The following is a 25760-nucleotide window of genomic DNA, read 5'->3' as shown; positions in this document are numbered from 1 at the left end:
GGCTGGTCTTGAACTCCTGACCTCAGATGATCCACCCACCTCAGCCTCCCAAAGTGCTGGGATTACAGGCATGAGCCACCGTGCCCAGCCTAGCCTTTCTTTTCTAAAAGTACCCTTGTCATTCTGGCTAGTATTAAAATTAATTAGGAAATACAGAATATGAAAGGAAAACTGTGACAGCTTTTGTTCTTCACCTCAATCTGCTGTAACTTTCCAGCCAGAATTTAAATGTGAGGCCCTACATCTATATTACATTACTCATTTAATTCTCATACCTATCCTAGGTACAATTATTCCCCTCTCAAAGATGAGGAAAGTAAGGCTCAGAGGTTTATATAACTTGCCCAAAGTCACAGAGCTAGCAAGTGGCAGAATCAGGATGCAAACGGGCATGTTCCTAACTACTACATGTTGTGGCCTATGACGGCAGTCCTCAGGTATTTCTATTAAGGTACCCCAACAAAAGAGGAGACAACTCTTCCCCCAAGAGCATCTGAAAACCTAGTATAAATTAAACCATTTAAGAATAAAATGTCCTTAATACAGGCTCTTACCTTTTAAGGAAGGAAAAAAATCATATTTTATTTATAATATATACATTTATAAAAGAAGAATACTTTAAATCACTGTTTTTTTAACCCCAATTGCACATCTTCTCATTTGAAAACGTTATCATTGCAGTATTATTATAAAAAATCTAACAAGAAATTTACAACTGTAGTAAAAGGCGGTAATGACTTCATTCCATAGATCCCCATCTCTATTATCAATGTACTTTCCATCTATATTACAATTAGACTCTTTACACTTTCTTGGTTTAAATTAGTGCTTCTCAACCTTCAGAATTTTTCAAACCCAAAATACACATATTTGTGAAACACTGTTCCTTTAAATGATCACTTGGAACCAAGTGATGTTACACAAGAATACAAAAAATTGGTTCCAAAAACAGATGATACTAGTTTATAATATAGAAACCAAATGATTCAAACTATAATGTTTCAGATTATATTTAAGTGTAAATATAAGTTTTTAAAATTCTTAGATCACAGTTTTAGAAGCACTTCTCTATTTGAGGATAGAAGGATAGATGACTTTTTCCTCAACTAGATTTAAAGTTCCTAAGAATACAGCAATGGTAGAAAGCAATTAACACGTGGTTAACTGATTAACAGTAGTCAATATATCAAATATATATCAATATATCAGCAGTTGATTGATTACCAACAGTTTTAATATATCAAATCAACACATAATATGTATTTAACTAAGTAATTTCTCCCATCTGCCTGGGAGTGAACATGAGACTATTTAGTACAACAACCATTCCTTATTCACCTGTATATTGCAAGGACCTATCACATTGTTTGGCATACAGTAAAAGATCAGTATTTATCAGCTGGATCACATTCCAGACCAACTGTAGACTGAAAAAAATTAAGACATTAGAGTACTATATCTAGGATCTAACTTCCCACACCAATGGGTATAATTCATTGAACAGTAAAGTATAGAAAGACACCAACATACTATGAGGAAAACAACAGGCATTGGAAAGACTCCCTCCAAAGCCTTTAACTTGTTAGTTTGGTTGTTTTTTTGGTGTATGTGGGTGTGTGGGGAGGGGTGTGTGTGTGTTTGTCAGTGGGTGGGGGTGGCGGTATGGGTGTGTGTTTAAAGAGAGATAGGGTCTCACTCTGTTGCCCAGGCTGGCCTCAAACTCTTGGGCTCAAGAGATCCTCCTGCCTCAGCCTCCCTGGTAATTGGGACTCTAGGTGCACACCAACACAGCTGGTTTGGTTTTTTAAGATTTTCTTTTAAAATACTCTTTCTCTTTACTAATTATATTCAGATCTCACTCTACAGTTCTCTGGAAAGTTTTGAGAAAGAATGGGCCCAGTTCTCCCTCATCCCCTTACAATTTATTTCTCAGCAATACCTTTATTCACCAAGTACAGCCAGCTTTTAAAACTGGATTATGAACTCTAGAATATATCACGGAGTTTATATTGGCAACACTGAAACATTCAGAACCACAGCTGAGCTAGCAGGCATTGCTATAATTACTCACTATTGGAGAAGGATTTCTGTGACTGTTATGGCAAAAAGCATAACAATATTAAATCACAGAAGGTTGCAAAACACTAAATTTGTTCTACTTCTGTTATAAGAATCAATCAATATTGACCACAAGAGGCCTGTGCACTGACAGGCTGCAGGTGTGCAAAGAAAGCCTACCTTCCCTGAAACCATTCTGTGACCAGAAATGGGAGTAGTTAAAGCTCCGTGACTACATCATTCTCTGATCGGTTACTTTCATTCAATGTTATAACACTCCTTGCTGTAAAGCTAATCATAGCAGAGCCCCAGTAGGCTGGAAGAACATAGACAAATCTGTTTAATTAACTTATCAATACTAGTACATCAAACTTCATGAGTTATTGACTAAACCTTTGATTATTTTTGTACTATAACCACTGATTGCTTACTAGGTCACTTTTGGTATCATTTGACATTTAAAGGTAGATGACGTACAGCTCACCTGTGTGTCTAAAGTAGCATGTACTTGTAAAAATGAAATTTTGCACTTGAGAGGAATGAAACATTCAATTTCTGAACATAAGTTTTAAGAAATTTATGTCAATTTTCCCAAAACATTAAAGGCTTAAGCATGTTTCAAAAAAATAAAATAAACAAGGTATTTAAAGAAGGAAAGAAACCCAAAACAAATAGACCAATAATTATGTTTACATTGACATTTTTGTAACAGAACATTAGGCAGCACACCAGAATCTAATTGTAAAGGGAAAATATGAACAAATGGAAAAGTTCTCCTACTGATAACTATTTGAATAGTAAAATAGTTCTGAAGGAACAATAATTAGTATGGAATTTTCTGTTTATAACAAGAACTAGAAGTCCTGAGGGAACTAGCTAATTTACCACCAATTTCTAAGGACTTGGTCATTTCTACCCATAACTAAAACATATAAAAAAAAAAAAATTCCGGCCGGGCGCGGTGGCTCAAGCCTGTAATCCCAGCACTTTGGGAGGCTGAGACGGGCGGATCACGAGGTCAGGAGATCGAGACCATCCTGGCTAACACGGTGAAACCCCGTCTCTACTAAAAAATACAAAAAAACTAGCCGGGCGAGGTGGCGGGCGCCTGTAGTCCCAGCTACTCGGGAGGCTGAGGCAGGAGAATGGCGTGAACCCGGAAGGCGGAGCTTGCAGTGAGCTGAGATCCGGCCACTGCACTCCAGCCTGGGCGACAGAGCAAGACTCCGTCTCAAAAAAAAAAAAAAATTCCAATACCAGGTACCTCCCAAAGGATGGCTAATACCAGACGTTGATAAGGAGTCAATGATATTAAGAAAGAAAAAAGAGGAAGGAATCATCAAACAGGAAAGATGGCGCTGAATGGGCTAAGATGGGTTCTGAAGCCAAGCAGCCTAGCTTTGGATTCTGACTGCCACATGCTGGCTGTGTGACCTTGATCAGCTAATTTAACCTCTCTACCATCTTGTCCTCATACATAAAATACAAGTAATGACAGAACCAGCCCCACAAGGTTATTTGTGAGGATAAAATGAGTGGATCTATGTAAGGCACTAATAACCTAGGTCAGAGAGGTTTTTTTAATATTAGCAATTATTCCTATTGCTACTGAGAGACTCTATTCTTGATAACACTAAGACAAGCTTCACCTATGCCTCATAATTTTTCTAAGTTAAATGTTGATTTTTTTCAGATATTTGGACTTTCTTATGCCACAGGCCATAAAACTAATAAACATATCAAAGTAGAAGCTCAGATAGCATGGCCATAAGGTTATCAAAGGGAGAGTAGTTTAAAATTATCAATTCAGAATTATATATGGCAACAAGCACATAATGTTTAATAAATATCTACTAAATTAATCATAAGTAAAATTGATTTTACTCAAGAAATCTACAATCTACACAGATTTCTTCCATTAATTGGTGTTCTAGAAAGAAAGTATGGTTTATCAAGTCATTTAAATCCAGTATTAATTTAATTCATAAACTGGCCACAAGAATACAAGTGTTTTGATTTTGGTTTATCCAATTTAGTGTAACTGAGTTTATAACAACTATTTCATTTTGATAGAAAAATTCATCTATCTGAAATATAGAATGCACTTCCTATCTAATGAAAAAAATTAAGGGCTGGGTACAGTGGCTCACGCCTATAATCCCAGCACTTTGGGAGGCCAAGGCAGGAGGATCACCTGAGCCCAAGAGTTCAACACCAGCCTGGGCAACATGGAGACGTCATCTCTATAAAATATTTTTTAAATGAGCCAGGAGTAGTGGCACACACCTGTGGTCCCAGCTACTCAGAAGGCTGAGTCAGGAGGATCACTTGAGCCCAGGAAGTGAAGGCTATAGTGTGTTGTGTTCATGCCACTACAGTCCCAAAAAAAAATAGCAAGAAGCATACTTTAAAACATGAAATCGTTTTTAAAAGTAGGTTTAGCCTGAACGTAGTGGCTCACACCTGTAATCCCAGCACTTTGGGAGGCCAAGGTGGGCAAATCATTTGAGCTCAGGAGTTCCAGACCAGCCTGGGCAACATGACAAAATCCTGGCTCTACTAAAAATACAAAAAATAAATTACATGGACATGGTGACACAAGCCTGTAATCCCAGCTGCTCCAGAGGCTGAGGCAGGAGAATCACTTGAACCAGGGAGGCAGAGGTTGTAATGAGCCAAGATCATGCCACTGCACTCCAACCTGGGCAACAGAGTGAGACCCTGTTCCCAAAAAAAAGTAGGTTTAAAATATCTATCCTTAAAATTCTACAATCCAGTGATGCATTGCTTAACAATGTTCTGAAAAATGCGTCGTTGGACAATTTCATTGTTGTGCAAACACCACAGAGTGCACTTACACAAACCTACATGGTATAGCCTACTACACACCTAGGATATATGATAAAGACCAGGGGTCTACACACATAGGATATATGATATAGCCCAGGGGTTGGAACCAGGCCACACAGCAGGTGGTGAGCAGTCAGCAAGCAAGCAAAGCTTCATCTGTATTTACAGCTGCTCCTCATTGCTTGCATTACCCCCTGAGCTCTGCCTGCTGTCAGATCAACAGCAGCATTAGATTCTCATAGGATTGCGAACCCTACTGTAAACTGCACACAAGAGGGATCTAGGCTGCATGCTCCTTATGAGAATCTAATGTCTGATGATCTGTCACTGTCTCCCTTCACACCCCAGATGGGACAACCTAGTTGTAAGAAAACAAGCTCAGGGCTCCCACTGATTCTATATTATGGTGAGTTATATAATTATTTCATTATATATTACAATGTAATAATAGAAATAAAGTGCACAATAAATGTAATGCTTTTGATTCATCCTGAGCCATCCTACCCACCCAGGGTCCAGGGAAAAATTGTCTTCCACAATACTGGTCCCTGGTGCCAAAAAGGTTGGGGACTACTGATATGGCCTATTGCTCCTAGGCTACAAATCTGTACAGCATGTTACTGTACTCAATACTGTAGATAACTATAACACAGTGGTAGGTAGTTGGTATCTAAACACAGAAAAAGCACAGTAAAAATACAGTGTTATAATCATATGGGACCACTGTCATATATGCCAAGAAATGCAAGTTTAAAATGAAATTTTAAAATGTTTCTAGTTAACCCAAAAAAAGGAATAGGAAGAATAGAAGAAAAAAATAAAAGAGACAAAGAGAAAAGAAAAATAGTAGACTCAAATCTAAGTAGATCAATAATTAAATTAAGCATTAGCAAAACAGACACTCCAATTAAAAGGCAGAGATTGACACACAGGATGTAGGGAAAGCTACAACTATATGCTGTCAACAACAGATGCACACTAGATATAGGCAGACAAGCTGAAAGCAAATGAATAAAAATGATAAACAATAAAAAGAAATGAGAAGGTTGGAGTGGCAATACTAAAAACAAATCAAATATGCTTTAAGACAAAACATATTAACAAAAGTAAAGGATTTATTTTATAATAAAAAGGTCAATTCATCAGGAAAACCCAAAAAGAGTTATGCCTAATAGGAGTACTTTTAAAAATAAGCAAAAAATACTAAATTAAGGGGAAAAATAAAACATTCCAGAATCAGCCCAGGAGCGATGGCTCATGCCTGTACTCCCAGCACTTTGGGAGGCCAAGGTTGGCAGACTGCTTGAGCCTGGGAGTTTGAAACCAGCCTGGGCAACATGGTGAAGCCCTGTCTCTGCTAAAAATGTGAAAATTAGCTGGATGTGGTGGCATGCACCGGTAGTCCCAGTTACTCGGGAGGCTGAGGAAGGAGGATCACCTAAAACCCAAGAGGTCAAGGCTATAGTAAGCCACGACCATGCCACTGCATTCCAGCCTGGGAGATAAGAGAGGAACCCCGCCTCAAAAAAAAAAGGCCAGGCACGGCTGGTCACGCCTGTAATCCTAGCACTTTGGGAGGCTCTCGCAGGTGAATTGCTTGAGCTCAGGAGTTAGAGACCAGCGTAGGCCACATGGCAAAACTCTGTCTCTACAAAAAATAAAAATAAAAATCTAGCCAAGCATGGTTGTACACGCCTGTAGTCCCAGCTACTTGAGGGGCTGAGGTGTGAGGGTCGCTTGAGCCCAGGAGGTCGAGGCTGTAGTGAGCCAAGATCACACCACTGCACTCCAGCCTAGGTGACAAAGTGAGACCCTGTTTCAATAAAAAAGCAAAAAAAAATCAAAATCATGATTGGGAGATTTAAAATCCCTCTCTCACCAACACCATCAATCACATTTAGTTAAGTAATATTTAAAAAACATTAGCTCCAAAATGTTTTCTCTCTTTTTCTCTGGTTGGTTTTGCTGGCAAGAATACTTTTAATATTTAAAATCATCACACAAAAGAGAAACAACTTCACTAGCAAAAAATGACCATACCGTGCACAGAAAATAAAATCGTAACTACAAAACTAGCGAACCCTCTGAAATCACACACCCATCCTCCTTCCACTCTCACACTTGCCCGTGCAAGAATGTTTGTGCACTTTCTCTCTCTGTCACCATAACCATGTTCCCTGGATTAGAATGTTTCTGTTATTTGTTAATGAGCTTCGTCATCTGCCAATAAAATGGCAAACAAATAGCAGCAGTAACACATTTTTAATTTCATGGTGAGGGAAAAGCTTTAAAGCTTTAAACTGAGAAAAATTTGTCAATTAACCAAGCTTTTTCAATTAATTTATCAATTAACCAGAGTGGAGAGGAGCATGTAATCTTAATACTAGACTATATCAGTCTAGCTTACAGAAAATAGAATTTTACTGGGACATGGTCATTCAATAAATCCACATATATGTACTGAGTGCTAGTACATGTCATGAGTAGTCTAAGAAATTTGGGAAATATTGTTGGGTTCAGTCCTAGAAATCCCAAAAAGCCCCAAATCATCAAGGTCTGGATATACCCGACCAGGTCTTTTTCACTGGACATATGCTATCTTAAAATGAAGTCCCTGGAACAAAATTTAAACTAAACGGGCCTCTAGGAACAGGTGAAAACTCAACAACTTACCATTGCTCAGTCAGGTGAATCAATCTGTTTTGCTTTTCATATTCTCTACCAAAAATCCAAAGCTAGGATTGTGTCTACTTTTTATTCGATCTTACCTACATTTAAAATTAAGGACATTTTAATCATAACAAAAATCTAGTGATACTCAAGTACCTTATGTTGCATTACACTACATGAAAAGTGTATGGTCCCATGAAAACAAAAGGAATCATAAAAATTATAGATCAAAACAGTACCTCAATATTTTTACTGGCCACATTCTTCACAACAGCAGGAAACAGTTCAGATGCATTTTTCCCTTTTGCAATCATCTGAAGAGTATACAAAACAGACAATATGGGAAATTCTATATATATTAAATATTTAGAAGATTATGTCAACAAATAAGCTATATAATTAACAGCTGAACTCTTTTTGAATGATCTTACCTCAACTATTTACAGCAAATAATAAACACTCTCTTGTATAGCAATATAAATACACAAATACACAGACACAACAAAGAAGAAATATTTAGTAATTTAAGGTATATATTTAAATATTTCAATAGTTTTCTCTGGCTAACTGGGTTGTAAGTAATTTTTTTTATTTTTTATTTTTTTAGACAGATCCTACTCTTGTCACCCAGGCTGGAGTACAGTGGCTCAATCACAGCTCACTGCAGCCTCAACCTTCCAGGTTCAAGTGATCCCCCTCCTCAGCCGTCTGAGTAGCCGAGGTTACAGGCATGTGTCATCATGCCTGGCTAATTTTCAAATTTTTTTTGTAGAGACAGGGTACCACTATGTTGCCCAGGCTGGGTAAAAGCTTTTTAAAAATATTTTTGCTATTGTCTATTTTCCAGGATCTGACATTAAAGATGTACTGCATTTGCAATGGGGGAGTTGAGGGAGGGATGAATGTTACTTTGAATCAACTACTTATGTGACCCTTGGCTTTCTTTTCATAGGTTACCCTACTTCTGCAACCATTGCTTTTCAAAGTTTCCTTCACAAAACATTCTTCCTCTGCCCACTAAAGTTCTGTGCACCACCATCTTTTCAGCCTACATTGTTCTACAATCTCTGAAACTCCTAAGATTTCATTCACCATTAGGACTAACTCTCACCTCTATATGTGAGTGTAAATTCCCCAAAACTGTAGCCCTAATCCAGCCTGAGTTCTATATCTCTAACTAGACATCATTAGCTGGCTCTCATCCCATAGAGTTTGCTATGTCTAAAGCCAAACTCATCCTTCATGATAAAATGACATTCATGAGAGAATTTCCTATTTCCACATTTCTCCTAGACACTAAAAACCACAGAATTACCCTGGTCTCTTCTCACTTCTACACAGTAACTAGGTCCTGCTAATACTTCTCACAACACTCATGTTAATCCTTTCCACTGCTATTATCCTAACACAGGTCAGTATCACCTCACAGAGAACTTTTCAGTCTCCTCTTTCTATCCATAATGTAACCACTGACAGTTTAATATGCTTACAACACTACTTTGTACATGTCAGCCCCCCTAAAAGATTTCAAAAGCTTCTGATTGTCTAGAGTCCAAACGATTTTATGTAATATTCATATATTCTCACAATGTACACTAACATCCCTTCTTAAGCTCTCTGACCTAAGGCCCTATTAAACTGACCTTACTCACTACTAGAACATTCTCTGGCTGCCCCACTATGCCTCTGCTCAGATCATGGCCCCAGCTTTCTAAGTTCTACCCTTCTATCTAAAGCATCATCAAATTCTACTCCTTCTCCCTTGCTAGAGCCATCTCCTGACACCTGGCCCACTGTGTCATCCAATTCTAATTTCTTTCAGAATTTTTTTTTTTTAAAGACAGAATCTCACCCTGTTGCCCAGGCTGGAATGCAGTGGCACAATCTTGGCTCACTGCAACCTCCGCCTCCTGAATTCAAGCGATTCTCCTGCCTCAGTTTTCCGAGTAGCTGGGATTACAGGCACCTGATGCCACCACTGGCTAATTTTCGTATTTTTAGTAGAGATGGGGTTTTGCCACGTTGACCAGGATGGCCTTGAACTCCTGACCTCGAGTGATCCACTCCCCTCAGCCTCCCAAAGTGCTGGAATCACAGACATGAGCCACCATGTGCAGCCTCCTCTAGAATATTTTAATCTACACTTATTATTTGGAATTTCCTGTGCACTATCTTACATTTCTATTTATTTTAGTTTTATATCTATCTGTATTCCCATTTTGTCTTTCTCATTCTCAGATTATAACTTTATGTCTTTTAAAAGTCCAGACTTTGGTAACCACAAAATAAAGTTCAAACTATAGAGCAATTTGGGGGAAAGGGATTCCTTATGAATTACACACCATATCTAACAAACTACCTTTAAAAAGGTATTGGCTTTATTAATTTACAACATATGTTATATAAATATTATGTGATATTTTTAGCATTATAATCCCCATTAGCAATTTCTTATATGGCCTTCCTATATGATAGCCTTAAAATATTCTTGAATACAAGCTAGTCTTTTTATATTCTATTTCCTTACCTGTGACATTCTTTTGATTTGAGTATTTTGTGAAACCTGCTGAGCATTTTGGAGGGTTTACAAAATACTGAAGCTAAGACATCTTTCTATGATTTGTACACCTCTCTCCATTTTCTCATCTTTGAAATAAGAAAAGAGAGGGATTAAATGTTCTGTAGGACCCCTGCTATTCATTCATTCATTCATTCATTCATTCATTCATTCAATGATTACCTAAAGTCAGACATCCTGTCCTATGGTATCCTACTCCATGACTATCTAACTTTATTCTGCAGAATATTATTCAAATATGAGGAAGGAAAAAAACACCACAATCAAATTCACTCAACAAATATTTGCTGAGAGGATACTTTCTAGCAGGGACTATCCTAGGTCTTAGGGATCCAACCATAACCAACACAAAGTCCTTGCCCATGTGGTGGTTACATTCTAATGGGGCAAAGGTCAATAAACAATAACAGTGAGGTTGCAATAGACTACTGTGGAGAAAAATGAAGCAGTATTGGGGGATGAGAAGTGCTGAGGTGGAGGTGGGAGTTGCTCTTTTATATAAGGTGGTCAGAAAAGGCCTTCCTTTAGGCAGAGATGCAAAGGAAGAGAGGAGGGGACCCATGTGACTAGCTAGGGAAACAATGGTTTAGGCATGGCATGTGCCAGAAATAGGAGGCCAGGAGAGTCAGACTGGAGTAAGTGAGGGGAAGAATGGTGAGAGATAAGGTCAGAAATGTATAAGCCACTGTAAAACAAATTGGCTTTTACGTTGAGTGAAGCCAGAGACCAATGAAGAGTTGTGAGCAGAGGAAAGACATCATTAAATATTTAGCAATGACTCAAATTTTAAAAGGATCTTTCAGGCTGCGATGTGAAAAACAGACCAGAAGATATGATAGCATGGAAAACAGAAGGCTACTGCAATTATACAGAGGAAAGACAGTGACCATAGTGAGAATGGGCTAGATTTGGGATTTATTCTGAAAATAGATTATATATGATATAAGAAAGAAGGGACATGAATTAAGAAGAACAACTGCCTGTAATCCCGGCACTTTGGGAGGCCGAGGCGGGCAGATTACGTGAGGCCAGGAGTTTGTGACCAGCCTGGCCAACATGCTGAAATCCCGTTTCTACTAAAAACACACACATACACACGCAAACACAAAATTAGCGGGGCATGGTGGCAGACACCTGTAATCCCAGTTACTTGGGAGGCTGAGGCAGGAGAATCACTTGAACCTGGGAGCCAGAGGTTGCAGTGAGCCGAGATCACGCCACTGCACTCTAGCCTGCACAACAGAATGAGACTCCGTCTCAAAAAAAAAAAGAAGGACTACAAATAACTAACAGGAGAAATGGAATTGCCATTTACCATGATGAGAAAGACTAGGGAAGAAGCAGGTATTTGGGGAGATGAGCAATCCAGAGTTTGGTTTCAGATATGCTGAGAAGCCAGCTGAATATATGGTAATAAAGGCTACAGAATACAAGAGACAGCACTAGTTAGCAATATGCATTTGGAAAGGGATGAGATCACTACAGAAGGACAGACAGACAGGGAAGTAGACTGAGGGACAAGACATAGTACAATCCTAAAAGTAGAAATTGTGGCCAAGCATGGTGGCTCACGCCTGTCATCCCAGCACTTTGGGAGGCCAAGGTGGGCAGATCACAAGGTCAGGAGATGGAGACCATCCTGGCCAACATGGTGAAACCCCATCTCTACTAAAAATACAAAAATTAGCTGGGTGTGGTGGTACGTGCCTGTAATCCCAGCTACTCAGGAGGTTGAGGCACAAGAATCGCTTGAACCCAGGAGGCAAAGGTTATAGTGAGCGAAGATCGCGCCACTGCATTCCAGCCTGGTGACAGAGCGAGACTCTGTCTCAAAAAAAAAAAAAATGTAGAAATTGTGGAGTGTTGGGAACCAGTCTCAACACCACCCATAGGGTACCTGAAGTTCGGTGGTGACAAAGGATTGAGAAGAGACAAGTAAAGAGTAAAGGTGGGGAGCCAGGGGGCCAGTTGTACTTTTGGAGGCTGCAGAAGACTCAGAGCTCTGGTCTCCACACTATTTATTGAGTACAGTCACTTAGATCTGAGAAGCAGACGTTCAGGGAGAAACAGTGAAAGGGAGGCAATGCGTCACAGGTGTAATCTATAGCAATAGCAGTTTAAATGAACCTCCTTTGTGCTCAAATAGCGTTATCTTTAACTTATGGGAGAGTAGCTAGTGGGAGCGGGCTTAACTAGGAGCCTACAAGTCTGTTCACATTCCAGTGTTTCAAAGGAGTGTCTTTCTCCTTGAACACAGTGTTTACAGATAAGAAAGCGGGTCTCACTCTGAGCATGGGAACATGATGGCAATTAGGAGACTTTCCTCCTCAGAGGCCTCTTGTGGTTTTCCACAACTTATTGTCCCATATTTTTATGGCCAGTTTATACAGGCACCCCACAAGCCCTTTTCCCACAAGCCCTCTTCCCAACATGGAGAAAGGAAGAAACCAGCAAAGAAGCTCTAAGACTCCTTGAAGCTCAGTCCTTCTCAGTATTCCTCCTTATCCACTCAGATAACATACTTCTCCCATCCTCTCTCCCTTCTGCTTCAGGTAAAAACCCTGTTCCTAGTCCCCTTGTACTCTTTTACCCAGAACAAGGAGCATAGGAATTGAGGGGAGTCACATTTGGGCCCTGCAGGAAAAGTAAGGTTCATAGGTGGAAAGCACAGGAAAGTATGTCTTTTTATTTTATTTGGTTGAAGTTCCTGATATTTGAAAAAGCTGCAGTACCAGCGATTCTGCCCTTTGAAGGTGACTCTCTAGATAAAAGGTGAGAAAGGAAGACAAGTTTTCAGGTAAAAGGTGAAAGTCATGTTTAGGGAGCAGCTGGGCAAAGTTGAGGAGATAACACAAGGTCATTTGTAGCTCTAAACTCTCCCAAGTTCTAATCATACCCTCTGCTAAGCTCTTAGATAGCTCCTACCCAAGGTAGAGATGGAATTCCAGAGTCCCCCAAAGAACATTCAGTGGTTGCAGGCATCTAATTAAAAGAGTGATTAGTTTCTGATATCTGTTCTCTAACTTCACACATTTGACTTTTACTTGTTTTTCATTCTTCAACCTTTGGTGGCCTCAGGCCCAAGATCAATGTTTCACTTACAATGGGTATAGCCTAACAGCACTGTATTTTGGGAAATTTGATTGATTTACTCTCCATCCAATCCTCTATGTTCATGAGGGAGATGGACATAACTTAATTTTTTCATAATGTCTTTGTCTAGTTTTCAGACCAGGATAGCACGGAACTCATAAATTGAATTTATAAGTATTTTCTCATATTCTATATTCTGGAAGAGCTTATGTAGAACTGAATGTTCCCTGTTGAAATTTTTTTAATGAAAAATTCAATTACTTTATTAGATATAGGACTATTCAGATAATCTAGTTCTTCTGGAGTAAACGTCATAGCTTATCTTTCAAGGACTTTGCTCATTTCGACAAAGTAGTCAAATTTATGGGGCTAATGATGCCTGAAATATTCCCTAATTGTCCCTTAAATGTCAACAGAGTCTTGCATTTCTGATATTGATAATTTGTCCTCTATTTTTTCTTGGTCACTCTGTCTACAGATTTATCAATTTTATCAATCTTTTCCAAGGACTAGTTTTTCATTTCACTGATTTTACTCTACTGTTTTTCTCTACTCAATTTCATTGATTTCTACTCTACCTTATTATTTCTTTCTTTAGTTTCAATTTGAGTTTAATTTGCTCTTCTATTTCTGCTATGTTAAGGTAGATGCTCAGAGCACTGATTGGAAATATTTCTTTTCAAACATAAGCTTTTATTACTATAAATTTCCTTGTAAGTACTGTTTTACCTAAATCCTCCAAACTTTGATATGTGGTTTTTCAATTTCATCCTAATTTCCTTGTGACTTTTACTTTTACTTGGACTCATGAATCATTTCATCATTTCTAATTTTCAAATATTTAAAAAATGTTTTCATCTCTTCCAATGACTGTGTTTAGTTTAATTCTATATGGTCAGATAACATACTTTGCATACTTTTAATTCTTTTAAGTTTGTTAAGATTGTGTTTTATTGCCCAAAATGTAGTCTATCTAGCACATAAAAAGAATGTATATTTCGCTACTGTTGGGTAGAGTGCTCTATAAATGTCAATTAGGTCATATAAGTTGATATTATTCTAGTCTTAAATTTCCTTATTGGTTTTCTATCTCCCTATTCTACTGATTTTTAAGAGAAAAGCACTTACATCTCTAACTATAATTGTGAATTTGTCCATCTTTCTTTTCAGTTCTAACAGGTTTTTTAACTCCATTTTTGAAGCTCTGTTGTTAGACACATTTAAGATTATTATATCTTTTTAGGAAAATGACTCTTATTGTTATGTTCTTTATCTTAATCATACTATTTGTTCAAAAGTTTACCTCTCTGATATTAATAGATTCATTTGAGCTTTTTTTGGTTAGTGTTTGTATGGTATGCATTTTCCCTTCCTTATAACTTATATCATTATATTAAAAGTGGGTTTCTCACAAAGATCACAGTTATATCTTCATATTTTTATCCAATATGAAGATCTCTTTTAATTGGTAATATCAGACCACTGACATGTAATAGAATTATTAACATGGTTAGATTCAGGTCTACCATTTTAGTATCTGTTTTCTGTTTATTCCCTGTGTTTTCTGTTCTCCTACTTGCTCTTTCCTCTTTTCCTTAGAAAATTTTTAGTATTTCCTATTTGATATTAACTTTCTGACTATATATTTTTATATAATTTACTGGTTCCTCATAAAAATGCGTCATAGGTGTAATCTATAGCAATAGCAGTTTAAATGAATCTCCTTTGTGCTCAAACAGCATATCTTTAACTTACCGGATTATCAGATACATAGGTAGATAAACAGACATATAAATACATAGATATAGATAAAGCAAACCTTACACAGTCTTCTTAGAGTTAACACTGTACCAGGTCAAGAAAAATGCAGAAACTGGTAGGGCACGGTGGCTCATGCCTGTAATCCCAGCACTTTGGGAGGCTGAGGCAGGCAGATCACGAGCTCAGGAGTCCGAGACCAGCCTGGCCAATATGGTGAAACCCCATCTCTACTAAAAATACAAAAATTAGCCAGGTGTGGTGGTGCACACCTGTAGTAGTCCCAGCTACTTGGGAGGCTGAGGCAGAAGAATCACTTGAACCCAGGAGGCGGAGGTTGCAATGAGCCGAGATCATGCCACTGCGCTCCAGCCTGGGCAACAGAGCAAGACTCCGTCCCCAAAAAAAAAAAAAAAAAACACACAAAGAAAAATGCAGAGACACTGCAACCACATATGCCCTTTTATTTCCACCTCCCCACTAGCTTTTATGTTTAGCCATCATATATATTATATTTATACCCATATAAAAAACCTCTCAGATAGTGGGATAACTTAGGAATAAAATTAGTCCTTTATATGTATTTATCATTTTGATTGGTCCCCCTAAATATCCATCTGGTATTATTTCCCTTCAGCCTACAGAACGTCCATTAACATTTCATTAAAGCAAACATGTTAGAAATGGATACTCTTGGTCTCTATTTTATCTTCATTCTTGAAGGATATTTTCAATGGATATAGAGTTCTGGGTTAACAGTTTTCTTTCAGTACTTGAAACATGTTGTTCCACTGTCTTCTGGCTGCCATGATTTCTGATGAGAAATCTGCACTTGTTCAAATTATTGTTGCCCTGTATGTATCATTTTTTCCAGCTACTTTTAAGACTTTTTTTTTAGTTTTCAACCATTTAATTACTGTGTTTATGTATGGTTTTCTTTCAGTTTCTCCTAACTGGCATTCACTGAGCTTCTTTCATCTATAAATTTGTATCTTGGCCGGGCACAGTGGCTCACGTCTGTAATTCCAGCACTTTGGGATGCTGAGGAGGGCAGATCATCTGAGGTCAGGAGTTCGAGACCAGCCTGACCAACATGGCAAAACCTCGTTTCCACTAAAAGAACAAAAATTAGCTGGGCATGGTGGGCGGGGAAGGTGCCTGTAATCCCAGCTACTCAGAAGACTAAAGCAGAAGCTTGAACCCCAGAGGCGGAGGTTGCAGTGAGCCGAGAGAGAGACTCCGTTTCAAAAATAAAAATAAAAATTGTATCTTTCATCAAATTTCGGAAGTTTTCCACCATTATTTCTTCAAATATTTTTCCCACTCCAATCTCTTTCTCCTCTCCTTCTGGTGTTCTAATGATGCATATGTTAGACCTTTGGAATGAACCAACACAACTCCAAGGCTCTGTTCATTTCTTTTCAATCTCTGTTCTTCAGAATGATTTTTTTTTTTTTTTTTTTTTTTTTTTTTTTTGAGACAGAGTCTTGCTGTGTCGCACAGGCTAGACTGCAATGGTGCCATGCTGGCTCACTGCAGCCTTAACCTCTTGGGCGCAAGTGGTGTTTCTGCTTCAGCTTCCTGTGTAGCTGACACCACAGGCACCCTCCACCATACCTGGCTAATTTTTTGGTATTTACAGGAGACAGGGTCTCACTTTGTTGCCCAGGCTGGTCTTGGAACTCCTTGACTCAAGCAATCCTCAGCCTCCTGAAGTGTTGGGATTACAGGCATGAGCCACCGTGTCTGGCCACAAACTAAATAATTTCTAATGATCTGTCTTCAACTTCTGGCTCTTTCTTCTGTTATCACCATTCTGCTATTGCATCAATCCAGGATATTTTCTATTTCAGATAAAGCACTAGCCACATAACGGAAATTTCAACAGATTTCTGCAGGGGTATGGTTCACATAAGATAACATTTTAGGAAACAATCATCTACCAATCTAGTTACAACCTAAGAAATAAGTGGATGAATTTACTACTTAATCAAAAGTGGACCTAATTTTACCTATTACTTAAGTATCAGACAGGCCCTTGGCTCCAATATATTGGTCTTTCTAATAATCTTCAGGGAAGTACCCTGAGGACAACATACCAAATAGCAGAATATAGTACCTATTACCAAAGAATACTTAAAACCAAAAGAGAAAAATAAAGGAAAAAACAGAAAAACAGTGAAGAACATAATGAAGACGTACCAATTAAAGACAGAAGGAAGGGTGCTCTCAGGCTCCTTACCCTGAGCTATCTGTTTGTCCCATTCTATTCTAAACAGACACTTTGTCTTCTAATACTTAATTTATTAATATGAATACTACTCTCTTCATCTCACAATGGAGCCTGAAATTATTGATCCTATGAATTTAGAGTCTATAACAGAACCAATTTCAAATAGAAATTCAGAAAAAATAAAGATAGATAACTCTAATGCTTTCTGAGGATGACTTAAGGGGGAAAACAATAACAGGGCATATAAAAACATTCCACAGTTCAAAAGAAGAGGATCTACTGGAGAAGTATGAATAAATTATCTGGGGAAAAAGTCGGATATAAAAGAGAAAAATCATGGGAAATATGTCTAATTCACATTCCTAGTGAGATTTGAGGGGACGTGGCATTTTTTGAAAAAAGAATGACTTTGGAATAGCAAAGAAAACTTTCAGATAAAGACATAATTACCAAATTTTAAAATATAATGAGAAAAGAAAGGATAATGTCAAAAATTCTAAACTGACTTAAAATGCCAGCTCAAAAACATATCCTAATAATGACAGGAAAGGTTAGAGAGGTCAATCTGACAGGGGAGAAGGCAGAGGCAGACACAGAGGATGGACCCAAGAAATATAATGTACACATAATAGGAAGGCCAAGAGAGAACTGGCAGACTGACAGAAAAAGGAGAAAATAAATAGCAGACAAATATTCTCTAAGTAAAACAGATGTAAAATTTTAGAATCAAAGGGTTCATTAGTAACATATCAGTAAAGAAAAAACAAACACAGACCACGTCTTGAATAAATTTTCTTTTTCTTCAGAATATTAAAAACATCTACATATCTAGACAGTTAAAACAGATTCTTTAAAAGAGAAAGAGAAAAAGCAATCTCAGAGGCAGAGCAAGATGGTGCAATAGAAAGCTCCACCAATCATCCCCACAAGGACAAAAAAGTTAACAACTATCTACACAGAAAAAATCACCTTCATAAGAACAAAAATCAGGCGAGCACTCACAGGACTTGGTCTGAACTTCGTATCACTGAAAGAGGCAGAGAAGAGATTAAAAGAAACAGTCCTGAATCACCAACGCCACCCTTTTCCTCAGAGTGGTGAGGCTCCTCTTCCAGCAGCAGTGCATGGTATGGAGGGTATCTCTGGGCACTGGGGAAGGGAGAATACTAAAATTGTGAGGCATTGAACTCTGTGCTGTGCTGTTAAAGCAGAAAGGAAAACCAGACCAAACTCAGCTGATGCCCACCCACAGGTGGAGTATTTAAACCAGCCCTAGCCAGAAAGAAATCCCAGAGGTCTGAACTTGAGTCTCTGGAAAACCTCGCCACCGAGGGCTACAGCATTGTGTGTCTCCAAGTAAACCTGAAAGACAGTCTAGGCCGTAAGGACTGCAACTCTTTGGCAAGTCCTACGGCTGAATTAGGCCTAGAGACAGTGGACTGAGGGAGCATGCAACATACTGAGACAACAACACCTGGGGCAGCCAAGGGAGTGCTGACATTACCTCTCTCCTAATCCCAGGTTGCACAGCTGGTGGCTCCAAAAGAGACCCCCCCTCCCTTCCACTTAACAAGAGGAGAGGGAAGAGTGGGGAGGATTTTGTCTTGCATCTTGGATACCAGCTCAGCCACAGCAGGATAGGGCACCAGTCAGAGCCATGAGGCCCCCATTCCAGGACCTAACTACTCCCAGACAACATTCCTAGACACACCCTGGTCCAGAAGGGAACATGCTGCCTTGAAGGAAAGGGCCGAGGCGTGGCAGCATTCATCATCTGCTAACTGAAGAGCCCTTGGGCCCTGAATAACCAGCAGCAATACCCAGGTACTACATTGAGGGCCTTGGGTGAACCACTGAGACTTGTTGGCTTCAGGTGAGACTCAGCACATTCCCAGCTGTGGTGGATATGGGGCAAAACTCCTGCTTGAGAACAGCAGAGGGGAAAGTAAAGGGGGCTTTGTCTTGCACCCTAGATACCAGTACAGCCACAGCAAGGGAGAGCACCAAGTGGGTTCTTAGCATCCTCAATTCTAGAACTTGGCTCTTGGACAGCATTTCTGGACATGTCCTGGGCCAGAGGGGAGCCCACTGCCCTGAAGGGTGAGTCCCAGGCCAAGCAGCATTCATGAAAAGTACTGCCAGGGTACCCCCGATAGCTTTTTGTGAATGCTGACTTAAGAGACCTTGGGCCTTAAAGGACTATGGGGGTACTCTGGCAGTACTCTTTGTGGCCTGAGGTGGTGGTGGCTACAGGTTGAGGCTCCTCTGCCTTTGGAAACGGGAGGGAAGAGTGGGAAGCATTGCACCTTGTGGTTTGAATGCCAGCTCGGCTACAATACAACAGAACACTAGGTAGACTTCCAAGGTTTCTGACTCTAGTCCCTGACTCCCAGGGCTCCCAGACAGAACTTCTTGAGTCATCCGGGGCCTGGGGGACCTCGCCACCCTTAAGGGAAGGACACAGGCCTATTTGGCTTTGCTACCTGCTGACTGTGGAGCCCCAGGGCCTTGAGCAAACATGGTAATAGCCAAGAAGTGGTTACAGCAGGCCTTATGCAAGACCCAGTGCTGTGCTGGCTTCAGGTCTGACCCAGCATATAGTACTGGTGGCCACAGGGGTGCTTGTGTCACCATCCTCAGCTTTATCTAGCTCAAAACAGAGGAGAGGCTCTGTATGTTTGGAAGAAAGTAAGGAAAGAGAACAAGAGTCTCTGCCTGGTAACCCAGAAAATTCTCCTAGATCTGTTCCTAAGACCATCAAGGCAGCACCTCTATGAGTCTGCAAGAACCACAGTGTTACTGGGCTTGGGGTGCCCCCTAAAGCAAATACAGCTTAGATTATAACACCCATGTTCTTTCAAACATCTGGAAAGATTTCCCAAGAAGGATGGCTAAAAATATGCCAAGGGGGGTGAAGACTACAATAAATAGCTAACTCTTCAATGTCCAGACACCAAAGAACATCTACTAGCATCAACCTCTATGAGGCTACAAAAACCACAGCATTATTGGGCTTGGGGCCCAAGTCCCCGTGAATACTAGAAAGCCTTCCCAAGAAAGATAAGCATAAACAAGCCCAGGCTGTGGTGACTACAATAAATACCTAACTCTCCAATGCCCAAAAACTGATGAACATCTATAAACATCAAGACCATCCAGGAAAATACGACCTCACCAATCAAACTAAATAAGGCACCAGGGACCAATTCTGGAAAAAGAGAAATATGTGACCTTTCAGATAGAGAATTCAAAATAGCTGTCTTGAGAAAACTCAAAGAAATTCAAGATAACATAGAGAAGGAATTAAGAATTCTATCAGATAAATTTAACAAAGAGATTGAAACAGTTTAAAAGAATCAGAAATTCTAGAGTTGAAAAATGCAATTGATATACTGAAGAATGCATCAGAGTCTCTTACCAGCAGAATTGATAAGCAGAAGAAAGAATTCATGAGCTTGAAGACAGGCTCTTTGAAAATACACAATCAGAGGAGACAAAAGAAAAAAGAACAAAAAAGAATGAATCATGCCTACAAGATCTAGAAAACAGCCTCAAAAGGGCAAATCTAAGAGTTATTGGCATTAAAGAGAAAGTAAACAAATCGATGGGGGTAGAAAGTTTATTCAAAGGGATAATATCAGAGAACTTTCCAAACCTAGAGAAATACATCAACATTCAAGTACAAGAAGGTTATAGAACATCCAGCAGATTTAACTTAAAGAAGCCTACCTCAGGACATTTAATAATCAGACTCCTAAAGGTCAAGGATAAAGAAAGGATCCTAAAAGCAGCAAGAGAAAAAGAACAAGTAACATACAAGGGAGCTCCAATATGTGTAGCAGCAGACTTTTCAGTGGAAACATGTAAGGTTTCCTAACATATTTAAAAGTGCTGAAGAAAAATAACTTTCACCTAAGAATAGTATATCCAGTGAAAATATGCTTCAAACATGAAGAAGAAATAAACTTTCCCAAACAAAAGCTGAGGGATTTCATCAATGCCAGGCCTATCCTACAAGAAATGCTAAAGGGAATACTTCAATCAGAAAGAAAATGACATTAATGAGCAATAATCACCTGAAGGTACAAAACTTACTGGTAATAGTAAGTACAAAGAAAAACAAAGAATATTATAAAACTGTAACTGTGATGTATAAACTATTCTTATCCTGAGTACAAAAACTAAAAGATGAACCAATCAAAAATGGTAACTGCAAGTTTTCAGGACATGGTACAATAAGATATAAACAGAAACAACAAAAGGTTAAAAAGTGAGGAGACAAAATTAAAGCAAAAGAGTTTGTATGAGTTTTCTTTTTGCTTGTTTGTTTATGCAAATAGTGTTAAATTACTATCAGGTTAAAATAATGGATTATAAGATAGTATTTGCAAGCCTCTGGTAACCTCAAACCAAAAAACATACAAGATATAAAGAAAAAGTAAAAAACAAAAACCTAAATCATACTACCAGAGAAAATCCCTTCACTAGAAGAAGACAGGAAGGAAAGAAAGAAGGAAGAGAAAATCATAAAATAGGAAACAAATAACAAAATGGCAGGACTAAGTCCTTAATGATCAAATAACATTTAACATAAATGGACTAAACTCTCCAATCAGAAAAACACAGAGTGGCCGAATGGATGAAAAAAAAAACCCACTGATTTGTTGCCCACAAAAAAAAACCACACTTTACCCATAAAAACATGTATCAGCTGAAAACAAAGGTATGGAAAATGACATTCCATTCCAATGGAAATGAAAAAGGAGCAGGAGTTGCTATACTAACACCAAACAAAATAGACTTCAAGACAAAAACGATAAGACGAGACAAAGAAGGTCACTGTATGATAAAGGAGTCAATTCAGCAAGAGGATATAACAATTTTAAATATATAGGTACCCTCCACTGGAGCACCCAGATATATAAAGTGAATATGATTAGAGCTAAAGAGAGAGACAGGCCCGAATGCAATAACAGTTAGAGACTTCAACACCCCACTTTCAGCATTAGACAGATCTTCCAAAGAGAAAATCAAGAAACACCAGACTTAATCTGCACTACAGACAAAAATGAATCTAACAGATATTTACAGAACATTTTATCCAAGAGCTGCAAAATATACATTCTTTTCCCCAACACATAAATCTTTCTCAAGGATGGACCATATGTTAGGTCACAAAACAAGCCTTAAAGCATTCAAAAAATTGAAATAATATGCATCTTCTCTGATCACAATAGAATATAACTAGAAACTAATAACAAAAGGAATTTTGGAAACTATACAAATACATGGAAATTAAACAATATGCGCCTGAATGACCAGTGGGTCAATGAAGTAATTAAGAAAGAAATTGAAAAATCTAAGGGGGAAGTTCATAGCTATAAGTGCCTACATCAAAAAAGAAGAAAAACTTCAAAAGAACAATCTAACAATGCATCTTAAGGAACTAGAAAAGCAAGAGTGAACCAAACACAAAATTAGTAGAAGAAAAGAAATAATAGTGATCAGAGAAGAAATAAATGAAACTGAAATGAAAAAATACAAAAGATCAATGAAACAAAAAGGTTTTTTTGAAAAGTTAAACAAAATTGACAAACCATTAGCCAGACTAAGAAAAAAAAAGAGAAAAATCCAAATAAAATCAGAAATGAAAAAGGAGATATTACAACTGATGCAACAGAAATTCAAAGGATCATCAGTGGCTACTATGAGCAACTATATATGCCAGTAAATTGAAAAACCTAGAAGAAATGGACAAATTCCTAGATACATACAAACTACCAAGACTGAATCGGGAAGAAATCTAAAACTTGAACAGACCGATATCAAATCACGAGATCAAACCTGTAATAAAAAGTCTCCCACTAAAAAAAGGCCCAGGACCCTATAGCTTAACTGTTGAATTCTACCAAACATTTAAAGAAGAATTAATATAAATCCTACTCAAACTGTTCTGAAAAATAGAGGAGGGAATACTTCCAAACTCATTCTACGAGGCCAGTATTACCTTGATACCAAAACCAGAGAAAGACACATCAAGGAAAAAGAAAATGACACACCAATATCTCTAATGAATATTGATGCAAAAATCCTCAACAAAATGCTAGAAAACTGAATTCAGCAATGTATCAGACAGATCACTCATCATGACCAAATGGGATTTATCCCTGGGATGCCAAGGATGGTTCAACATACACAAATCAATCAATGTGATACATCCTATCAACAAAATGAGCAATAAAAATGATATGATCATTTCAATTGATGCTGAAGAACCATTTGATAAAATGCAACATCCTTTTATGATAAAAACCCTCAAAAAACTGGGAATAGAAGGAATATACTTCAACATAATAAAAGCCATATATGACAAACCCACAGCTAGTATCATACTGAATGGGAAAACACTGAAAGTCTTTCCTATAAGCTCTGGAACATGACAAGGTTGCCCACTGTCACCACTGTTATTCAACACACCACTGGAAGTCCTAGCTAGAGCAATCAGAAAAGAGAAAGATATAAAGGGTCTCCAATTGGAAAGGAAGAAATTAAATTATCCTTGTTTGCAGATGATACAATCTTATAATGGGAAAAACCTAAAGACTCTACCACAAAACTATTAGAACTGATAAACAAATTCAGTAAAGTTGCAGGATACAAAATAAACATACCAAAATCAGGAGCATTTCTATATGCCAACAGTGAACAAGGAGAAACAGAAATTTTCAAAGTAATCCCATTTACAATAGCCACACACAAAATTAAATACCCAGGAATTAACCAAAGAAATGAACTATCTCTATAGTGAAAACTATAAAACACCGAAGAAAGAAACTGAAAAGGACATCAAAAAATGGAAAAATATTCTATGTTCATGGCTTGGAAGACTCAATATTGTTAAAATGTCCCTACTACCCAAAACAATCTACAGATTCAATGTAATGCCTATCAAAATACCAACGACATTCTTCACAGAAACAGAAAAAGAAATCTTAAATTTATATAGAACCACAAAAGACCGAGAATAGACAAAGCTATACTAAGCAAAAAGAACAAAACTGGAGGAATCACATTACCTGACTTCATTACACTACAAAACTATAGTAACCAAACAGCAAGTACTGGCGGGAAAAAAAAAAAACAGACACACAGACGAATGGAACAGAACAGAGAACCCAGAAACAAATCCACACACCTACAGAGAACTGAGAAAGGTGCCAAGAACATACACTGAGGAAAAGACAGTCTCTTTAATAAATGGTGCTAGGAAAACTGGATATCCATATGCAGAAAAACAAAATTAGATCCTATCTCTCACGATATACAAATATAAAATCAAAATGTATTAAAGACTTAAATCTAAGACCTCAAACTATGAATCTACTACAAGAAAACATTGGGGAAAATCTCCAGGACATTGGTCTGGGCAAAGATTTCTTGAGTAATACCCCACAAGCACAGGCAACCAAAGCACAAACGGACAAATTGGATCACATCAAGTTAAAAAACTTCTGCACAGCAAAGGACACAATCAACAAAGTGAAGAGACAACTCATACAATGAGAGAAAATATTTGCAAACTATCCATCTCACAAGAGATTTAAAACCAGAATATATAAGGAGCTCAAACAATTCTATAGGAAAAAGTCTAATAATCTAAAAACGGGTAAGATTTGATCAAATGATAAAAAGGGAGAAAAAGATCTGAAAAGATGTTACTCAAAAGAAGACATGCAATTGGCAAACAGGCTTATGAAAAGATGCTGAACATCACTGATCATCAAAGAAATGCAAATCTTAACTATAATGAGTTATCATCTCACCCCAGTTAAAATGGCTTATATCCAAAAGACAGGCAACAACAAATGCTGCTGAGGATGTGGAGAAAAAGGAACCCCTGTACACTGTCGGTGGGAATATAAATTAGTACAACCACTATGGAAAACAGTTTAGAGGTTCCTCAAAAAGAAACTAGTAATTGAGCTACCATATGACCCAGCAATCCCACTGCTGGGTACAACCCAAAAGAAAGAAAGTCAGTATAGCAAAGAGACATCTGCACTCCTATATTCACTGCAGCACTGTTTACAATAGCTAAGATTTGGAGGCAACCTAAGTCTCTACCAATAGACTAATGGATAAAGAAAATGTCAGGCAAATACACAATGGAGTACTATTCAGTCACAAAAAAGAATGCGATCCACTCATTTGCAACAACATGGGTGGAACTGAAGATCTTGTTAAGTGAAATAAACCAGGCATAGAAAGACAAACATCTGGCTGGGCATGGTGGCTCATGCCTGTAATCCCAGCACTTCGGGAGGCCAAGGCAGGCAGATCAGGAGGTCAGGAGATTGAGACCATCCTGGCTAACACGGTGAAACCCCGTCTCTACTAAAAACACAAAAAATTAGCCGGGTGTGGTGGCAGGCGCCTGTAGTCCCAGCTACTTGGGAGGCTGAGGCAGGAGAATGGCGTGAACCCGGGAGGCGGAGCTTGCAGTGAGCAGAGATCGTGCCA

The 25760-nt window shown here is 38.4% G+C and overlaps 1 protein-coding gene across 2 annotated transcripts in view; it reads right to left on the bottom strand.

The window, feature by feature from the left end:
- AP3B1 (adaptor-related protein complex 3, beta 1 subunit) overlaps positions 1-25760 on the bottom strand; it is a 318221-nt gene that overhangs the window by 248736 nt on the left and 43725 nt on the right. For both annotated transcript variants that reach the window (XM_011959213.1, XM_011959211.1), the window contains exon 3: positions 7818-7892. In XM_011959213.1, coding sequence (XP_011814603.1) covers positions 7818-7892 — 75 coding nt within the window. The remainder of the gene's footprint in view (positions 1-7817; positions 7893-25760) is intronic.

Source organism: Colobus angolensis, unplaced genomic scaffold (genome assembly GCF_000951035.1).
Source record: "Colobus angolensis palliatus isolate OR3802 unplaced genomic scaffold, Cang.pa_1.0 Scaffold49, whole genome shotgun sequence".
Lineage (NCBI taxonomy): Eukaryota > Metazoa > Chordata > Mammalia > Primates > Cercopithecidae > Colobus > Colobus angolensis.
The sequence above is the reverse complement of the archived record's forward strand: the minus strand, read 5'-3'. Positions and strand labels throughout refer to the sequence as shown.